This window comes from Corvus brachyrhynchos, unplaced genomic scaffold, assembly GCF_000691975.1.
Source record: "Corvus brachyrhynchos isolate BGI_N302 unplaced genomic scaffold, ASM69197v1 scaffold351, whole genome shotgun sequence".
Taxonomy (NCBI): domain Eukaryota; kingdom Metazoa; phylum Chordata; class Aves; order Passeriformes; family Corvidae; genus Corvus; species Corvus brachyrhynchos.
In genome coordinates, this window is record NW_008236203.1 from 177,573 (window position 1) to 194,746 (window position 17,174).

At 55.1% G+C, this 17,174-nt stretch overlaps 2 protein-coding genes across 2 annotated transcripts in view; one reads left to right on the plus strand and one right to left on the minus strand.

Moving 5' to 3' along the window:
* The first annotated feature begins 1,981 nt into the window (after positions 1–1,981).
* Positions 1,982–14,316, plus strand: LOC103621945 (chloride intracellular channel protein 2). The gene is made up of 6 exons (XM_008640826.2): positions 1,982–2,361; positions 6,800–6,909; positions 7,536–7,661; positions 8,651–8,757; positions 9,143–9,324; positions 9,467–14,316. Exons 1-6 carry the CDS (start codon positions 2,068–2,070, stop codon positions 9,626–9,628), a joined length of 981 nt encoding a protein of 326 aa, XP_008639048.2. The 5' UTR covers positions 1,982–2,067; the 3' UTR covers positions 9,629–14,316.
* A 1,525-nt stretch (positions 14,317–15,841) lies between these two features.
* The window catches only part of LOC108448342 (interferon lambda receptor 1-like), a 9,334-nt gene continuing 8,001 nt past the window's right edge, over positions 15,842–17,174 (minus strand). Inside the window, exons 9-10 of the mRNA XM_017740994.1 lie at positions 16,881–16,933; positions 15,842–15,928 (exon numbers count right to left, since the gene is read on the minus strand). Of these exons, the coding sequence (XP_017596483.1) occupies positions 15,842–15,928; positions 16,881–16,933 (140 nt within the window). The remainder of the gene's footprint in view (positions 15,929–16,880; positions 16,934–17,174) is intronic.

Genomic DNA, 17,174 nt, shown 5'->3' on the forward strand with positions numbered 1-17,174 from the left:
GCAGGGGCACATTGTCTTCCTTCTCTGCCCTGCTGAAGTCCCGAGGCTGGGCGGGCACATGTGCACTCACTCTTAGCCTGCTGCCCGGGGCCAGAGGCTGCTCGGGACAGCTGGGTCACTCTCAGCACAGGAACACTTCTCCCAGGGCACCCTGTTACAGGTGATCTGTGCCTTGGCATCCCATTGCTGGCAGAGAAACTTTCAGCCCCTTCCCTCCCACCTCTTTTCCCCCTAGGCAGAGGAACAAGGCTTGGCAAGGTTTCCAAAGTACTCCCAGCTTTCTCCCAGACATGGTGAGGCAGAAATCCAGATACATATGTGCTGTAATCTCAATCTCAGCAAATGTCCGGCAATTCACTCTGTGAGGAAGAAGGGAAAGGCTCCCTGAACTGCCTCCCAGGCGGTTGTTCTTGCAGAAAAGACAAACACCCTTCCTGCACCCAACACTGTGGGAAGGGACCCCTTTGCAGCCCCACTTCTGCCCCACACCCTCTGTGGGGTGAGGTATTGGGCACTCCAGCACTTTGTGAGGAGGGCACCGAGTCATACCATGCCTCCCACCTGCAGGACTTGAATTCCTGCCTGCTGCTTCAGCTGGAGGGAAATGCCATGGACTGGAGCTGCTGGCTCTGCACCCAGCTGAGATCAGCAGAGACAGCAGCAGCTGGCAGTGCCAGGAGCCATCACAGCTCCCAGAGGCTCAGCATTGCCCAGGCAGGGGCAGCTCAGGAGGCTGTGGCAGCAGCAGGGACTGGCACACATCACCTGGGGGTCCACAGCAGGAGCTGAGTGATGGGTGTCAAGCTCGTGATGAGGGTGCTGTCATGGCCCTGTGGGGCACTCACAGTGCCATCAATACATACCTCTTGATCATGAGAGTGTGAGTCAGTGTCCTGTCCCATTGAGTAGAGTTCCAAGTTCTCCCAAAATTTTGATGGGCAGAAAAAATATGCCCCCCATCTCCCCACCCCTGCAGCCCCCAGTGTTAGCACCACCCTGGGCTGTGTAGCAGGACCAGGAGAAACATCACTGTTGGGGCACCTCCTCCAGGGGTCTGCAAAATCTTTTCCCATCCTAATTGCCTTGGGGGGTGGAATGCTGTCTGATCAGGGTTTGCTTATTTTGGGGAAAGTTGGAGCTTCTCTGAGCCGGGGGGGAGGGAAGTGGGGGAGGGACAGGGACTGAGTCAAGCATTGGGGATCCCCATTTTGTGCAGTGGAACCAGCTATGTGGTCTGGGGGTGCAAGACAGGTCTTGCCTAAGAGTTAAGCCCATGTGTGCTGGGAAAGTGTCTCTGCAGCCAGGGTGATCTGGCAGCAAACAGTTCCCTCCCATCCTGAGGAGGAAAGCAAGCTGTTCATCCTTCCTGTGAAACAGCCCAGTTCCAGGAATGGGGACCTACTGAAGGTCAGTCCTGAAGACATCCCATCCCACCATCCTGCCAAGCACCGTGCAGTTGGGCGGCTGCCAGGGGCACTCTGGGGTTCCCCACTGCTCCCTGGCATGTTTTAGCATCTTTTATCTCCTGCCTTAGCTGTTTTGCAATCCTTCCTACCCAAGGGCTGTGCCCCAGCTTCAAAAAGTCAGTGACAGGTGCCCAGGCTGCTCCACTCAGCTTCCCTGAGCACTTGCCCTGCACAGCCCAGCTCCTTGCAGCGAGGGGTGCTCAGAGGAGCCCATGCAGGGATCCCCCGAGGGTGGTGGGCTGGGAGAGGAGCTGTACCCTCCCTCCAGGCAGCTGCCTGTCATAATGCAGACACAGGAGGCAGCGGGAAAGTCAGCCGGGTTCACCCCAAATTGATAAAGAAGCCCTAGGGCACTGGACATTGGCATGAGGGTTGGGAGAGTGGCAAAGGGCCAAGACTGGAGCAGCGGGAGGAGCAACAGGCAAGACACTTCCTCTATAAAGCCCCTGCTCCCAGCTGAGAAGAGATAGCAGCAGTGCTGTGGACACCAGAGGTGTTGGGGATGCCAGCCCACTGCTCAGAGGCACTGGAGGAGCACCTGGGTGGGTGTGATAGACTGGAAGGAGACTCTGCATGTGACCAGATAGACCCATGCTGAGTCATGTCTGAGAGGCCCTGCAGCTTCCTCCCCTTGCTGGCGGGTCCTGGTGCACACCCCATTGCTCCTCCCTTCTTTAAAAGGAAGGAAAGTGTGAGCTCCAGCCCTCTGCGGAGTAAGAGCAGCCGAGAGGCCCAAGCCACCAGCCCTCTGAAAGCCTTCCCCCATCAGAGCTCTGCAGGGGTCAGATCAACTCACCACAAGAGTGTGCAGCCAGTGGTTCCTCCCCACACTGCCGGGATGGACAGTCAGCAGCACACTGCCACCAAGGAGCCTGAGATTGAGCTGTTTGTGAAGGTGGGTTTGGGGGGGGAGGGGGGAGGGGGGCAGTGACTCTTTGGCTCACCCTCACCAAGATCCAGCTGGGTGCAGGTGGTGGAAATTCATGGGTGTCTTCATATTTTGTGAGGCTGGAGATGGGTACCAAAGTCAGTGTCACTCATCACAAAGGCTGGCTAAGCGGTTGCCCAAGTGGGGGGACCACACGGTGGTGTGGGGACTGTGGGGTGTCATGCCCAGCAGATGCCCTGGGCTCCTGATGGTTGTGCACCCCGGAGAAGTAGCACTGCTGGCAGCAGCACGATGAAGGAGTGGGAACACACATGCCTCTCAAAATCCGGATAAGACACGTCCCAGCCTGGGAACAGCAAGCAGGAGGGCTGGGAGCACCACTCAGCTTCTGCTGAGAACAGGGTTATGAAACGAGCATGGATGGCTTGGGGAACTGGCGCGGGAGTCCACGCGTGGGCGAGGTGGGGCAGCCTCACAGAGCGGTGTTCGCTGGAAGTGGTTTCTGGTTTTTTCTCTGTTAAGCAATTTTCTGAACACTTTCCTTGGAATATTTTAACACTCAAGTTCAAAATATCTGCAGTGGCCATGGGCGGTGCAAAAAGAGAGGAGACAAAGCTGGTGGCTGGTAACTGTGTCTGCCCACAGCAATGCCAGGGGGGCCCCAGGACGTGCTGTCAAGTGACAATGGCTAGGGGGTGATGCCTCTCTGTGCCACCTCATCGAGGTTTTAAGGATGGCTTCTCTGTAGCCACTCAGGTCCATGGGCTTCATTCCTCTCCTCCTGCAACAGTCCAGTGCCCAAAAGGACTGGGTCAGAAGCCCTGGCTTCCCTGGCACAGGCACCCAGCAGTTCTAGGCACTGAATGCTGCCTTCCTTGGGTAGTAGTTGGACATACATGCTAGAATAGATTATCTGAACCTTCTCAGGAGAGATTTCCCTCATCCCCTTGCCAAAATTCTAGCCCCAGCACTTCTTGCTGGACATTGAGCTTGGCTGAGCTGAATCCAGACAAGCGTATTCCTGGTAAAAGTAATCTGAGTCTTGAATTCTCTGCTTAACACTTCTCCCTGGGATGGCTGGGAAAAAAAACAATACATGAGATGACTGCAATGGCAGCAGCGTATTCTAGGGGATTTTCATAGGGAAGTGAAACAGAAAACCAGCAGCATCATCAGGACTTCCCCTGTGCTGTAATTTAGCGTGAAAAAACCCTCCTGGCTTGTCTGTTCACAGAAAAGTTGATGCTGTGCCTCCCTTTCCCAGCACTCAGGACTCAGCTTTACCAAAGACACAGTGGCTCTAGTGGCTGACAGGCACCTTCCTGTGCCATCAGCACCTCCCTGGGCTGGGAATGCTCCAGACACGACTGTTGCTGTGACCACTGACAGCTGTAAATCATGGGGGAAGCTGGTGCTCCCACAAGCGCCTACTTGGCACAGCATGGCATGGCATGGCACGCTGCCTGACTTTCACTCTGGCAAATGCTGGATTTACCATGGTGAGGATGGACAGGGTGCAGAGCATCTCCCGCTTTACCCTGAGGTTGGGGTGGGTGGTTCCCAAGGGGCTGGCAGTTTCTCACCCTGCCATGTCCCTGGCAAGAGCATCATCTTTCTGGCTGGGAGGAGCTCTGCTCTGCAGCTCCACCAGGCATTTAGCTGCTTCCTGGCTCTCAGGCTGGCTGTAGGAGCATGGCAGGTCCCATGGGGGCTGAGTATTTAGCAGTGCCCCAAAACCGTTCCCTCCTCCCACTGCATTTAAGGTTGTTTCACCACAGGGAAACCGCAGGAACTGCCAAGTAGCTTTGAGGTTTCAGTGCACTGTGCAGCCTAGTGACACCTCAGAAAGTTGGGGCTAAAAGATTGCAACCCTCCTAGAGATTCTGTGCTAGTCCATGCTGGGATTATCTGTCATCTGAGGGCAAAAGATTGAGGAATGTCAGTCTGTGCCCCCACCCCAGTTCCTGCTGCAGAGGCACTTTGGGGAAGGAAGTGAAGAGCAATGACTCCCCCACTCCGTGCTGCTCTGCGTTTTCCGGGGAGGGAGGGCACGTGGCTGCAAGTCTCCTCTGAGGGCTTTTGGCTCCCTGAGGCTCCCCCCATGGCCAGTGGTTGCCAGCAAGGCCCTTCTGGAGCCTGATGCTCCCCCAGCAGTGCCTGGGCACTGGTGGAGCTCCCCTCCACTTCCTCTGGATAAAGGTTTTGGCCCTGAGCATCCTGGTATCGGCCTGATTCTTTCTCCCTGCAGCGGCCATCCTGATTTTCTTTTCACTCCAGCCCAAAATTCCCCACCTCTCTATTTTTAAAAGATGAGGGGGAGGACGAGCATGAACAGCTCAGGGACTGGAGTTACCAGACAAGCATGGAAAAACCTGAAGCAGGCAATCAGAGTCTATGCCCAGAGCAGCCCGAGCGAGAGGCACCCCTCCCCTCGCCGGCCCGCCACCCCACCACTGTCCTGATGCAGCTCCACCAGAGCTATGTGTTGCCATGGCTCAGCACAACAGCTCCTGGGGGGGGACAGCAGGACAAATCAAGCCCTGTCATTCCCAGCCTTGTGCCAGGCCAGGGAAATTGAAGAGAGTGCAGCTAGCAGGGAGAGCAGGGAGGAAAGCATTGGTCCTCATGCTAGGCAGCCACAAAAGCACCTGCTGAGCTGTTGATTCTGGAGATGCTCCAAAGAATGGCATTAGTTTGGGGTCATAGGTGACAGGGATGCTGGGGAGGGGGAGCAGAGATGCCTTGTGCTCTTGCCTATGGGCAGCCCTCGAGGCTGTTCTCTAACTCTCCCCTCCAGCTCCTTCAAAGGAAGTCTGAAACCCAATTTCACCCTTTTCCAAAGAAGCCCTATTTGCTATTAATGACAGAGGATGCTCCTGAGCTACAGCCCCTCTGGGAGTATTTGCTATTAATAGACACTGACCAGCCTCATGTGTAGATTCAGGTTCACTGTTGGGCACATCCCAGGGAATCAACATGTTGGTTCCCATTTCTTTCTTCAGATTTCATGACATAATTTCATGACAGCTGAGGAGAGAAAATACTTGTTAAAAGTAATTTTCTTTCCTCTGGAAGGACTAAAAGGTCTTGGCATGACAGAAAAGAAGATCCCCTGCTCCAGCTCACTATCGGGAGTGTTGGGGGATTGTTTGATCCTTTTACTGTCCCCCTTAAGGTGAGTTTGATGTCAGTGTTCTCTTCCTGGAGAAGCTGAGCACTCCAGACTCCACAGGTTTTTGGGAGTCTGTGGTGACTCATAGCACCTACCTCCAGCCCAGGAGAACCAGGCACAGGTCTCTGCCTCCTCAGCCGTCCTGTCTTTGTGTCCCCAAAGAGGTGTGAGCTCTGGAGCCACATCCAGCTGCCCACCCTGGAGGTTTTTGTTGCTACTTGACTCTGCCAGATCCTTTTAAATCTCATCATCCTCTTGCTTAGCCGCTGGACTTCAACTCACTGTCAGTGCAGAGCTGTGCCACCAAGGCTCATGTCCCACCACACACCGCTCCATCAGAGCAGCATCCCTCTCTGACAGGGCTGGTGTGAGCTGTGCTGCTCCTCCCTGCCCGGGCAGGGTGGCCACATGAGCCAGAGCACCACGGTTCACATGCAGCTTAGGAACCTGTTAATTCTCTTAAAGAAGTTGAGTTTCCTGTGAGCCATTTTACCTCTTACCACAGCACAACTTCCCTCTCCCAGCAGTATCTCGGCCAGTTTTTGTGAACGGAGGGGGGGACCTGCCACGTTCCTCTTGCCAAATTCCTCATAAGATGTTTCAGTCGTTTTGGCAAAGGATATTTCCAGCTGCTACATAGCAAGAAAATGTGTTTCACTCTGCCTGTAGCTGTGCTCATGCAGAGGGGCTGAAGGGGACTCCTTTAGTAGCTGACAGTCATCTCTGTTTCCTCCCAATGCTGTGTGGGATGCCAGCACAAATTCTCTTCAATACAACCCTCCTGCACCCAGCCTGGGGAAGGCTGCTGGGTGGTTCTTGGCTTGGGGACATCATGCCTGGGTTCTTTAAACACACATGAGACCGGAGGCAGACATGAACAGCACATGAAAACAAACTGCTAGTTTCCTGGCAAACATGAGCTCATTTCCCTTCTCCCATCCTCTCCAGCCTGGCCTCCTGGCCAAGTGGACCCTCCCTTCCTCTCACCCTCCACTTTCTCCCCCTGCCTCTTTCTCCACTTCCTTCTGGCTTTATCTCACATTTCTGGGAAGGATCCGACCCCTGGCATCCTGACTATGCTCTTATGTTCTTTCCAGTGGCCCTCAGGGCCATGGCTCAGGGCGGGGCCTACAGCTAAGACCCCCCCCCGCCCCCCCATTCTCCCCAGAGCCGGGAGGCACTCCCTGCAGCGTGCTGTGCCCAGTGGCTCTCCAGCTCCGGGCATCCTGTCTGTGAAAGGGTTCAATCTTCATTTTTCTGCTTTCCTGGCAGGCTGGTCTGGATGGAGAAAACATCGGAAACTGCCCCTTCTGCCAGCGCCTCTTCATGGTGCTCTGGCTCAAAGGGGTCAAGTTCAATGTCACCACGGTGGACATGACCAGGTGAGGTGGCACTGAAGCCCTGGGCCAGCAGTGGGTTGAGACATGCCCTGCTCAGCTCCCCTATCAGCACTTCTTCCCCCTGTCCGCTGTGTAGCCAGTGTGTCACTGCACGGGGATAATCGCTGCCCACAAGCTGCCTACCTTATGTGGGATGCAAGTATTGGCCAGCACGGACTTGGGCCACCTGCCAATGTGCCTGGCCCAGGGACTTCCTGTCCAGCTGGATGTGAGGATGACTTGAAGGCACCACAGGGCAGATCCAGAGGCTGGGGAGCACTTGTCAGCTCCCCAAAGCCAGCAGAGCTGGGAATGCTCCTGGTTGCTGCCCACAAGCTGCCTACCTTATGTGGGACGCAAGTATTGGCCAGCACGGACTTGGGCCACCTGCCAATGTGCCTGGCCCAGGGACTTCCTGTCCAGCTGGATGTGAGGATGACTTGAAGGCACCACAGGGCAGATCCAGAGGCTGGGGAGCACTTGTCAGCTCCCCAAAGCCAGCAGAGCTGGGAATGCTCCTGGTCCTGTGCCCCCTCCTACCCCCCCACCCCTGCCGTGACCACTTTCCTCGGGGCTGGTGGAGGCAGATGTGCTACAGGCTCTGAGCTAGCTTGTTTTCTCTGCTCCAGGAAACCTGAAGAGTTGAAAGATTTAGCCCCAGGCACCAACCCACCCTTCTTGCTGTTCAACAAGGAGCTGAAAACAGACTTCATCAAGATTGAGGAGTTCCTGGAGCAGACGCTGTGTCCACCCATGTAATTGCAAACTCACTCCTTCCCCATTTCAGGGCCTTTCACAGTGTTGCCCAGGGCTTGGCAGATTGGGAAACTGGGGCAGGGTGCCAGGAGGTGTCCCAGGGCAGCCCAAGCCGGCAGATGCCCCCCCCAGCCCCTGAGCCTGCTCTGCAGGGCAGGGTCTTCGATGCTGAGGGGCTGGGTCCACCAGGGAGGGCATGAGGATGACAGGAATGGAAAACAATGGGAGGAAATGCACCAGCTATTGCAGCCCCACTCTAGAGGCAGAGGGGAAACGGGGGGAGGTCCCTGCAGGGCCCCCGGCACTGGTGGGTTTGTCACTGGCTGTGGCAGCGGGTGTTGAGGTAGAGGGGGAGTGTGAGACTTTGCTTGTTTATATTCAGTGCACTCAGCTGAGTGAAAGCAAATGCCCTTGCTTGACTGCAGCAATGTAGGTGGCCCGTAGGGCTGCTAGGGGGTGGTCTTCCCTGAGCTCACTGGAGAGCCCCCCAAGCCAGCCTCCCCTGTGCCCTGTGTGGCTGCAGCCTCCCCACTGCTGCAGAAGAGGAAGCTCAAATGCATTTGTCACCCGCCTCCTTGAATGTGTCTGCCCTTGCAGCACACCCTGGGACGTGTCAGCAAAGAGAAGACAGTTCCTGAGGAAGTCATGGGAGCTTCTGGCTTCCTGAGACCCCTCCGTGCCAATGTGCATCCTCTGGGCTGGGCCAGAACTGCCTGCAGGCAGAGCTCTGCTCTGGGGCTCCACTGCCACCAGTGTCCCCAAACTGTGGAGTTTCTTCCAGGAGATTGTCTCCTGGCAAACACCCAGGATAGAAGACACAGCTCACAGGGTGGTAGCTGCAGTAATTCACATCATCATGATTCTCCCACAGCCATCTGAACATCCCCTGCATCCTCCAGTACCAGCCCTGGGCTCTACGGCCCAGGAACTGATGCTGCTGCATCCCTAAGCCATCTCTGCCTGCACTGACATAAGTGTCTTTTTCAAGGTATCCACACCTGAGCCCCAAGTACAAGGAGTCCTTCGATGTGGGCAGTGACATCTTTGCCAAGTTCTCGGCATACATCAAGAACCCACGCAAAGAAGCAAATATCAGTAAGGATTGTGGGTTTCTGGACTCTAGTAAACCACGCTGCAGCAGGAGAAATGCTTTTGTCTGCAGGCAAATCCTGCCATCAGGTTAAGGTTCCTGCTGCCTGCCTCACCAAAGTCACCTTGGGAAGCAGAGGGGCAGAGGGGGAGGATAAAGGCAGTTCTCTGCTCCCTCCACAGGGATAACAGCAGAGCATGGGGTGATGCTGCTGTGGTCCCCTGGGAACAGAGACTGGCCAGGGTTAATGTTGTGGCCCGATCGTGTGGCCCTGAGGGCTTTTTCCCTCTCTGCAAAGCCTGTGGGAGGCTCAGCCAGCCCAGCACGGCCTAAAGCTTGCCTGGGAGCCCAGGGCACCCACTCACTACTCTTGGTTTCCTGCCCTCCCAGATTTTGAGAAGGCCCTGCTGCGGGAGTTTCAGCGCCTGGATATCTACCTGAACACTCCTCTCCCAGAGGAGATTGACCAGGACAGTGTGGAGGACATCACCATCTCCAGGAGGAAATTCCTGGATGGAGACCATCTGACTCTGGCTGATTGCAACCTCCTGCCCAAACTTCATATCATCAAGGTAATGGCACTGGCCCCCAGGGCCAAGGTAGGGGGGCACCTGCTCCAAGGGGGGTGGACAGGGAACCCCCTGCCAAAGCCAGAGAGTGAGTCTCCCCCAGGTCCTGTAAGTTTCAGCCTCCTCCTCCTTCACTCTCCTCTAGATTGCAGCCAAAAAGTACCGTGACTTCGAGATCCCAGAGGACATGACGGGTATCTGGCGCTACCTCAACAACGCCTATGCCTGTGATGAGTTTAATCACACCTGTCCTGCAGATGAGGAGATCGAGCACACGTATGCCAGCGTTGCCAGGAAGATGACCTAACTGTAGGGTGGGGTGGGCTGGCAGCATTGCCCTGGCTGAGCCCTCCAACTCTGCAGTCCTGACACAACCAAAACCAGCCACTGGAGAGACTGGAGAGGGTTTACAGCACCGCTAGCTCCTGCCTTTCAGAAACAGCACCTTGCTTCACAGCCCCTGCCACTGCCTCCTCCTTCTGTGCCACTGGCTGCAACCCCTGGGTACCATCGGTGCTGACCACATGTATGCACTGCTCCCATCTGGATGTAGCTGCATCTCTACTCCCCAAAGATGTGTCTCACAGCCTGTGACTAAGTGTCATGGGAAAAGCTGAGTACTAGCCTCCTGCAGTGGCACTTTCGTGGAAGAGATGAGATCCCCAAAAGGCTAGGCCAGCCCAGCCTCCCCAGCCCCATCTGTCAGCCCTGTGTGGGCCCAGCCATCCTGTGCTTGTCCTGGGATCCCTGTGCTTCCCCTGGGCTGGAGCTGTTTACATTACCTGTTGCCAACCTGCCCAGCACCTGGGGCTGGCAGGTGGGCAGCCCTCTCTTCCAAGGCATCAGCTCCCTCGGAAGATATGGAAAGGCTCTGCCCTAGCAGCTCATTGCAGTGAAAAACTGTGTTCACTGTTGAGGGCTGTGACATGGGTCTGACTCCCCATAAGACATGGGGGCAGGTGGGTGCTGGGGGTGATGCCTGTGCAACAGTGCCAGGACCAGCTATGGGAGGAAACAAAGGGTCAGGCAAAGGGCCTGAGGATGAAGGGTTGAGGATCAGGGCATCCCTCCCACGATCGCCAGTGCCCAGGGCCATGTGCTGCTGGCTGCAAGGTCCCGCATGGCTCCTCCCAGCTCAGAAGCCTCTGTGCCTCTCTAGAGCAGAGGGTGCACCCATGCTCTAGCTCCATACTCCTCTAGTCCCCACCAACACTTCTGGCACCTGAGGCTGGGAGCAGCCACAGGGTAGGGCACATGTTTAGTTTCCAGACTGGAAAGCCCAGGAGAACAGACAGCAGCTGTTTGGCAAAGCTCTGTGTCTGTGGAAAGGTGTGGGCAGGTCTGGTGCCTCTTGGCTCAGCAGGCCTTCACATCCTGTGTTGCTGACATGAGGCATCAAAGCTGCTCTGCACAGCCATGACATCCCATGTTCCCCCTCTGACACCTCCAGCTGCCCCAGGACTCCCACCAGAGCTTGAGAATTCGGCCAGCCTTCCCTAACCAGCCCCAGGGCAAATCGATACTGTACAGTGGGTGCGGTGGGTTCTGTGGGAACTGAAGCGAGCAGAGCCCCCTTGGCCCTCACTGCCACTTTCCTCTTTGCACTAAAGGTGTGTCCTTGCAAGCCTGCATCAGATAGCACTGGGTTTGGGGACTGGGATTGTTATTAATGGGTTTTGGTTTGTTGGTTTTTTTAAGCTAAGAGCAGCAATAAACTATATTTTGATATGCCTTTCTGGTGTGCTGTAAGCCAGGCGCCAAAGCTGCTGGCATAGAGAGGGTGCCGTGGAGCGGAGAGGGCTTTCCTGCAGTGGAAACTCCTCTGAGATTTAGCAGAAGTGAAGCTGTAGCCCCAGTCTCTGCTGGCCTGGATCACTGGCTCATAGTCAGCCCAGTGTGTCCTAGTGCCTAAGGCTTTTCCTCCCTGGAGGCAGGACTTGGCAATTCTCCTTGCTGACCAGCACAAGGTCTGGCTTTTCAGAAGCTCTGCTGTTCACTGTGGCTGTGTTGTGTCGGGGGAAGTGCTGTTGAAGGCTGGGCAGGTTAACCCTGGCTCTGGCAGGGTTTGGAGGTTGATCAGAAGAGAACATGAAGCCAAAGTTTGGACAAGACAGGTGGATCCATGCTTCATTTTGCATGATCTTCCTCCCTGAGGGCTACCATATGTCTTCTGTTCCTTTCACATCTCATGGCAGCACGAAGGCAGTGGCAAAACCTTTGGGCCTCTAGGCATCCCAAGTTGATTCTCAGTGCATGCTGCAGTCCCTGGAGACAGGACTCAGCCAGTGACAAGGCTTAACCTCTGCTGCCAAGAGCTTCCCTGCTGGAGCAGTATTTGACCTTGCTGGCGTTTGGAGAAGCCTCTCCCCTTCATCCCAGGAGCTGGCCTGCAATTCCCCCTTCTGGAGGAGGCGTCTGTGAGCTCCAGGTGGCTGATGTAATCCTAGATTCTTCGGCTCAGGTCATCCAGGGGACATTCCTGGGAGCATCCAGGCCAGCAAGTCCCTGCAGACTGGAGAGATCAGGCTGGGCTTCACAGAAACAGGAGAGTGGCGGAATTCAGAGCTGGCATCTGTGGGAGTTTTGGCTGAGAGGTAAATACCCATCCTCTCTCTGGAAAAAAGGCAGACAGCGATGGAGACCTGTCCACCGGTGTCCCAAAGCACCATCCACGAGACAGGGTCATGAAAGATGGCTTTTCTGAGAGAACAGCACTGAAGCGGTGCACACTCTTCCCAAAGTTGCAGAGAGAGAGAGCCCCCAGCCACTTGCTGTGTCAGCTGGGACCTGGCCCAGCTCTCCTGTGTCGAGGTTTTTCCAGTTCACATTTGAGATCCTGTTCTTTTTCCCTGACTTCAGTTTCAAATTACTGTGCTATCAGCCAATTGGAATTGCTTCTAATTACTTCTCTTCCTCTGGAAGGCTTTAATTTAGAGAAATACAGCTGGAATTGGTCCCTCTGGTGACCTCAGCCAGGCCCTTCTTGCTGTGACTGCAGATCATGTCCAACCCCACTGAGCACCACATTTCCTGAGGGCAGCAGGGAAGTGACTGACAGGCACAATAAGATTTTAAGCTCTCGGGAGCTTAAAATCCTGAGGTGTTATTCATGGAGGAGAGGAGACAGAACAACTTGTTCTGTGCCTTTTCGTACCTGCACTGAGGCTGGGGCTCAGACGGGTTGAACAGTGCTTACTTCATAGGTGCCACATGGAAAGTCCCTCTGAAGTCTTGGCATGAGATCCATGTTTCTCAATCTCTTGTGTCCTCTCATCTTGTGGGGTGGGACATCACACTGGGACTTTCTTGAGGAAGATGGGACAGGATGCTGAGCAGCCCAAGCATCTATTTTTTAATCATGAGGCTGACTGTGACCCTACTGATTACAAAACAGAGGCTCTCATTTCTCATGGAGTGGTTGAAGGTGCATTATCCAGAGATCACTGATTACCTCTCTTTGCCAGTCTCCATCTGTCAGGCATGGATACAAATTGGGAAACAGCTGAGATGAGGCTATCATCCATTTCAAGTGGGCACGCCACTCAGCTGGGACTTTTCTCCTAACAAAAATCTGTATCTAGCCTGTTTTCCATCATCTGGAAAATAGAGGATGGAAAAAAACAGAATTCTGCCAGGTTTCATGTCATAGAATGAAAAATCCTGGAGACAGGCTCATCATATTTGCTGTGGTGCCATGAGGAGGAAGCACAGAACCCCCTCAAACTCCGAGTGCATTGTGAGCCAACATGCACACAACTCAGGGCAGCTTGCTGGTCCTGTCTGTCAGCAGGAGCATGAATGATCCTAGGGGCAGAGAGCTACTGGAGCAGTGCCAGGAAGTGGGACAGTATTGACCTGAGCTGCTGTTCCCATAGGCTCCAGGACCAGAAATCCCCTGACATGCACCTGAAGGATGGGAAGCACAAGAGCTGGCCACGTGTCACAGACCCCGGGAATAGCAGTGGTGAGCGGTGAGGTAGCTCCATCCAACACAGGGGAGGTTGTCCTGCGGAGTAAGGGGACCTGGTGACCGAGCTAGGTGGTGTATGACTCCCTCAGGGTGCCCATGGCGCATCCTGAGTGCAGACACTTGCCACACATCCCCAGGTGAGGGCACTGCCAGACCAGCACATGAAGTAGGACTTCATGTAGGAATTGCAGGAAAGCTCCTGCTTGGAGAGAAACCACACTGGTCTGAGCTAGCAAGTTCACCTCTCTGCAGCCTGTCAGCCCTGCAGCCCTCTTCATGCACATCCTCCAATCACACCACACTCAGGCTCTGGCTTTTGGGGCTCTCACAGTCCCCACCCACATCCTAGTGGGCTTCCTGACCAAACCAAGCAGCTAAGACCACTGAGAGAAAGGTGCAGCAGGAGCCAGTGGCTTGGACGTTGCAACTCAGACCTGTCAAACCACGAAGCCTTTTTGGGCTGAAGGATGGGGTCCAGCAGGACAGCTCCAATGCTGCTGCCCTGTGCTGCTTCAGGGACCCACCTGGAGCTACAGAGCCATCACAAAGGCAACTTGCACAGGGAGGCTGAGTGACAGGGCCTCAGTGAGGTCCCAGGTCTTTGCCACATACACAGATGTGCTGGACAACGCTTGAGGTGGCTGTGAGGATTTGGGGTGGCTCTGGGCTGTCCCAGAGAGGTGGCAGGGTGGGCACAGGAGCAGAGCAGACCCTGCTCTTTGCAACTCTGCCTCCCATGGCTTTTAAAGGCAAATGGGAATGCTCCTGGGTACTGGCAGCCTGCAAAATATTAGAGCTTAATTTTTCCCCATCATTTCAGGAGCCACCACATCTCTCATGGTTGTCAGGCACAATGGTTCTCACTCAGTGACTGTGAAAGCCCCATTGGCCCCCAAAGAGCAATTTTCCACTGTGCACCACTTTCATAGGCTGGCTGCTCTGATCTCTGAGAATTAGTAATAAGAAATATGCTCTTGCACAGTCCTAAACCTGCTGTTTCTAATAAAGAGCTGTTTGCAGTTGCATCTCTCTTGTTGCTTTGATCTGGCACCAGCAGAATCTGAAAACACCACGGAAAGAAGGCAGGAACAGCCAATTGATCGTGGTGAGTCAGAGCTTTCACCAGCCCCTGCACCAGTACCTGTGGGCACAGCGCTGTGCCATGGGCCTGAGGCCAGCACCAGAGATGGCATCTGACCTCTGAGATGATGGTGCTGTAGAGTGGGCTGGATGCCTAAGGCCCAGTCACTGGCTCAGCCCTTTCCAGGCTGTGGAGGAAGCGTGGAATGCTGAGGGAGGACCTGGCTGTATGTGTGTGACTGAGGCTGCAGTGGTGATGGAGGGACTGGGCCAGTGTCCTGCGCAGGTCCGTCCTCCAGCGCAGTCCAGTCCTGTTCAGCATATAACACCTGGCCAGGTGAAGACCAAAGTGGGATCAAATACAGACACTCCACCCAGGCCCTGTGCTGCACACAGTGGTGACAAGTCTCTCTTGGGACATGCTGGGACCTCACCCCGCAGTGAATGTTGCACTTTCTCTCTGTGGTTCTGCAGAAACCTGCATGCTGCTCGCACCTCCGAGGCAAAGCAGAAACCCTCTCTCGCATCCACTCGGAAACTTCAGCTGCTAAATACCATCTTGAAATGTCACAAGCCTTCTGTCTTTTTCCACTCCCCATGAACAACTCTTTCATATGAGTGGGAACATTCCAGCTGTTCAGCCACCCCTGGGCCAGGGCAAGCCCCTGCTGCCAGTGAGTGACTGCCTGAATCACCCGTGTCCTGCCACAGACTCAGGAAAGAGCTGGTCCTCTTCTGACCTGCAGAGACCTGGCCAGCTGTGATCAGAGCACAGGCTGTGCCCTGGCACAAGCCCAGCACCCACAACACAGCAGTTGTGGGACCCAGACCGGGAGCAATTGCACTGGTCCCATGTCCTGGCAAACCACCCAGGACTGGGCTGGAGCAGCATGATAGACAATCTGCTGGGCCTGGACAAGCTCCTGCCTGGGATGTGGCTCCCGCCCAGAGTCTGTGGCACAAACAGTGGAGCAGCTCTGACTGATGCTCCTGCTGAGAGGGGCCTTGCTGGTGCCTCAGACCACGCAGTGACCTTCCAGAGTGGCGTGGGATTGGAGGCGCTGGGGGCTATGGGGATGAGGTAATTGATCAAACAGGGCTCCAGGCATGTAGGGCTTGACCATGACCTTGAGGCAGATCAGAGACTGTGAGGGACTGGACACCAACTTCGTAGGCAGCAAAAAGCGTATGAGCAATACACGTGTTCCTCAAGCAGCTCTTGGGACTGTCTTTTCAATTATTTTTTTGTGTTAATTCAGCTCAATTTCTTCAATACACCACACATCCTCACATTGTCTGTGTGGGATTGACCTGGGCTGGATGCCAGGCACACCCCAAAGCTGCTCCATCGCTCTCCCTACAAGGTCCCAAGTCCTGTTAGCAAACCTGTTTCAGCTTGGGCTCCTCTCTCCATGGGGCCACAGGTCCTGCCTGCCAGGAGCTCGCTCCAGCCATGAGCTTCCCATGGAGTCATGGCCTCATTCGGGCATCTGGTGTGGGGTCCTCCCCCGGCTGCAGGTGGATCTCTGCTCCCTCATGGACCTTTGTGGGGTCAGCCTGCAGTACAAGGCAGGGATGGAACATGGCTGGGGTGTCAGGGGTGACTCACAGGGTTGGAACATGGCTCTGCACAGCCCCAAAGGCTCCCCAAGACTGGCAGCACTGTACCTCCATCCCCTCCACCAGCTGCCTGGATGCTAGACACCCATTTCTCACCTCTTCCCAGATCCAGAGTAATTCTTGTGAGTCCAGGAGCCTGGATTTGTCACCACATTTTGACTCCACTGATCCCAGCCTGTGGCACAGCACAAGGATGTTTCCCCTTGCCTCTGTGGCTTCAGGCACAGCCTCAAAACACATCCCAAGGGACAACTGCAGGGCAGAGCTTCTCAGTTGTAAATCACTCCAGTGCTGGTAGCAGGAATAATAAATGTTATCCCCATGGTGCTAAAAACCAGTCTTTTCCCACAGGATGGCGAGACAGAGATTGTGGGTGCAATTTTCTGCCAGGAAAACCCCAAGTTTACCCAGTGCCTTTCCTGACTGCTGCACAGGGAAGGGCCGTGCTGTGTCTCTAACACAGAAAAAATGAACAGAGAAGCCAGTTTTCTATAATAAATTAGTGATATTTAAAACCAGCTCCAGCACACGATCAGCATTTCCACAGAAGTAAAAAACCCCAACATCCTTTCATTAAAGAGTTTTATAAATATATATGTATATATGAGTGTTACATACATTTGCATTAGTATAGGTACTGTACCATACATGCACACATACAGACAGATAAATAGATAAGAGTTTTGGGTGTTCAGCTTTGGTCCATGCTCCTTATGCTTTGTCTCAAGAGCACCAAACCCCAGAGGAAAGCTCTGGATCGCGCCCATCCTTGGCGGTCGTGCCCGGAATATGCCTCTGCCTGCCCCAGTCCCATCCCCAGCCCGGCACCAGCAGGTTGGGACAGGCAGGCGTCATAGCCCGGGAGCTCCAGGGTGCCCCCACTTCTCACTGCCAGATGGGGCACGTGGCTCGTAGCCAGAGAAGGCAGGCGCCCGCAGGACGCTGAGGGGCAAGGGGAGCAGCTGGCAGGGGCTGGAGACACCCAGTTCTGCCTGCTCCGAGTAGCCTCGCTGCACGGCGCTGTCACCTGGCTCCGGCTCAGTCTCGCCGCCCAGCAGGGGCTGGGGAGCAGAGAGGAGCTGCCCTCCCTCCTCCTCCGCACTGGCCGGGATCTTCACGGAGCTGAGCCGGAGCCAGTGTCCAAAACAGACGCGAGACCCCCCCACGGCGTCCCCCTCGCGGC

Bases quoted from the DNA above. Each gene is read 5' to 3' on its own strand.
- LOC103621945 (XM_008640826.2), top strand. From the start codon at position 2,068: ATGTCTGAGAGGCCCTGCAGCTTCCTCCCCTTGCTGGCGGGTCCTGGT. The intron at 7,662-8,650 runs GTAATTGCAAAC...GTCTTTTTCAAG, and splicing joins CAGACGCTGTGTCCACCCAT to GTATCCACACCTGAGCCCCA. The intron at 9,325-9,466 runs GTAATGGCACTG...ACTCTCCTCTAG, and splicing joins CCAAACTTCATATCATCAAG to ATTGCAGCCAAAAAGTACCG.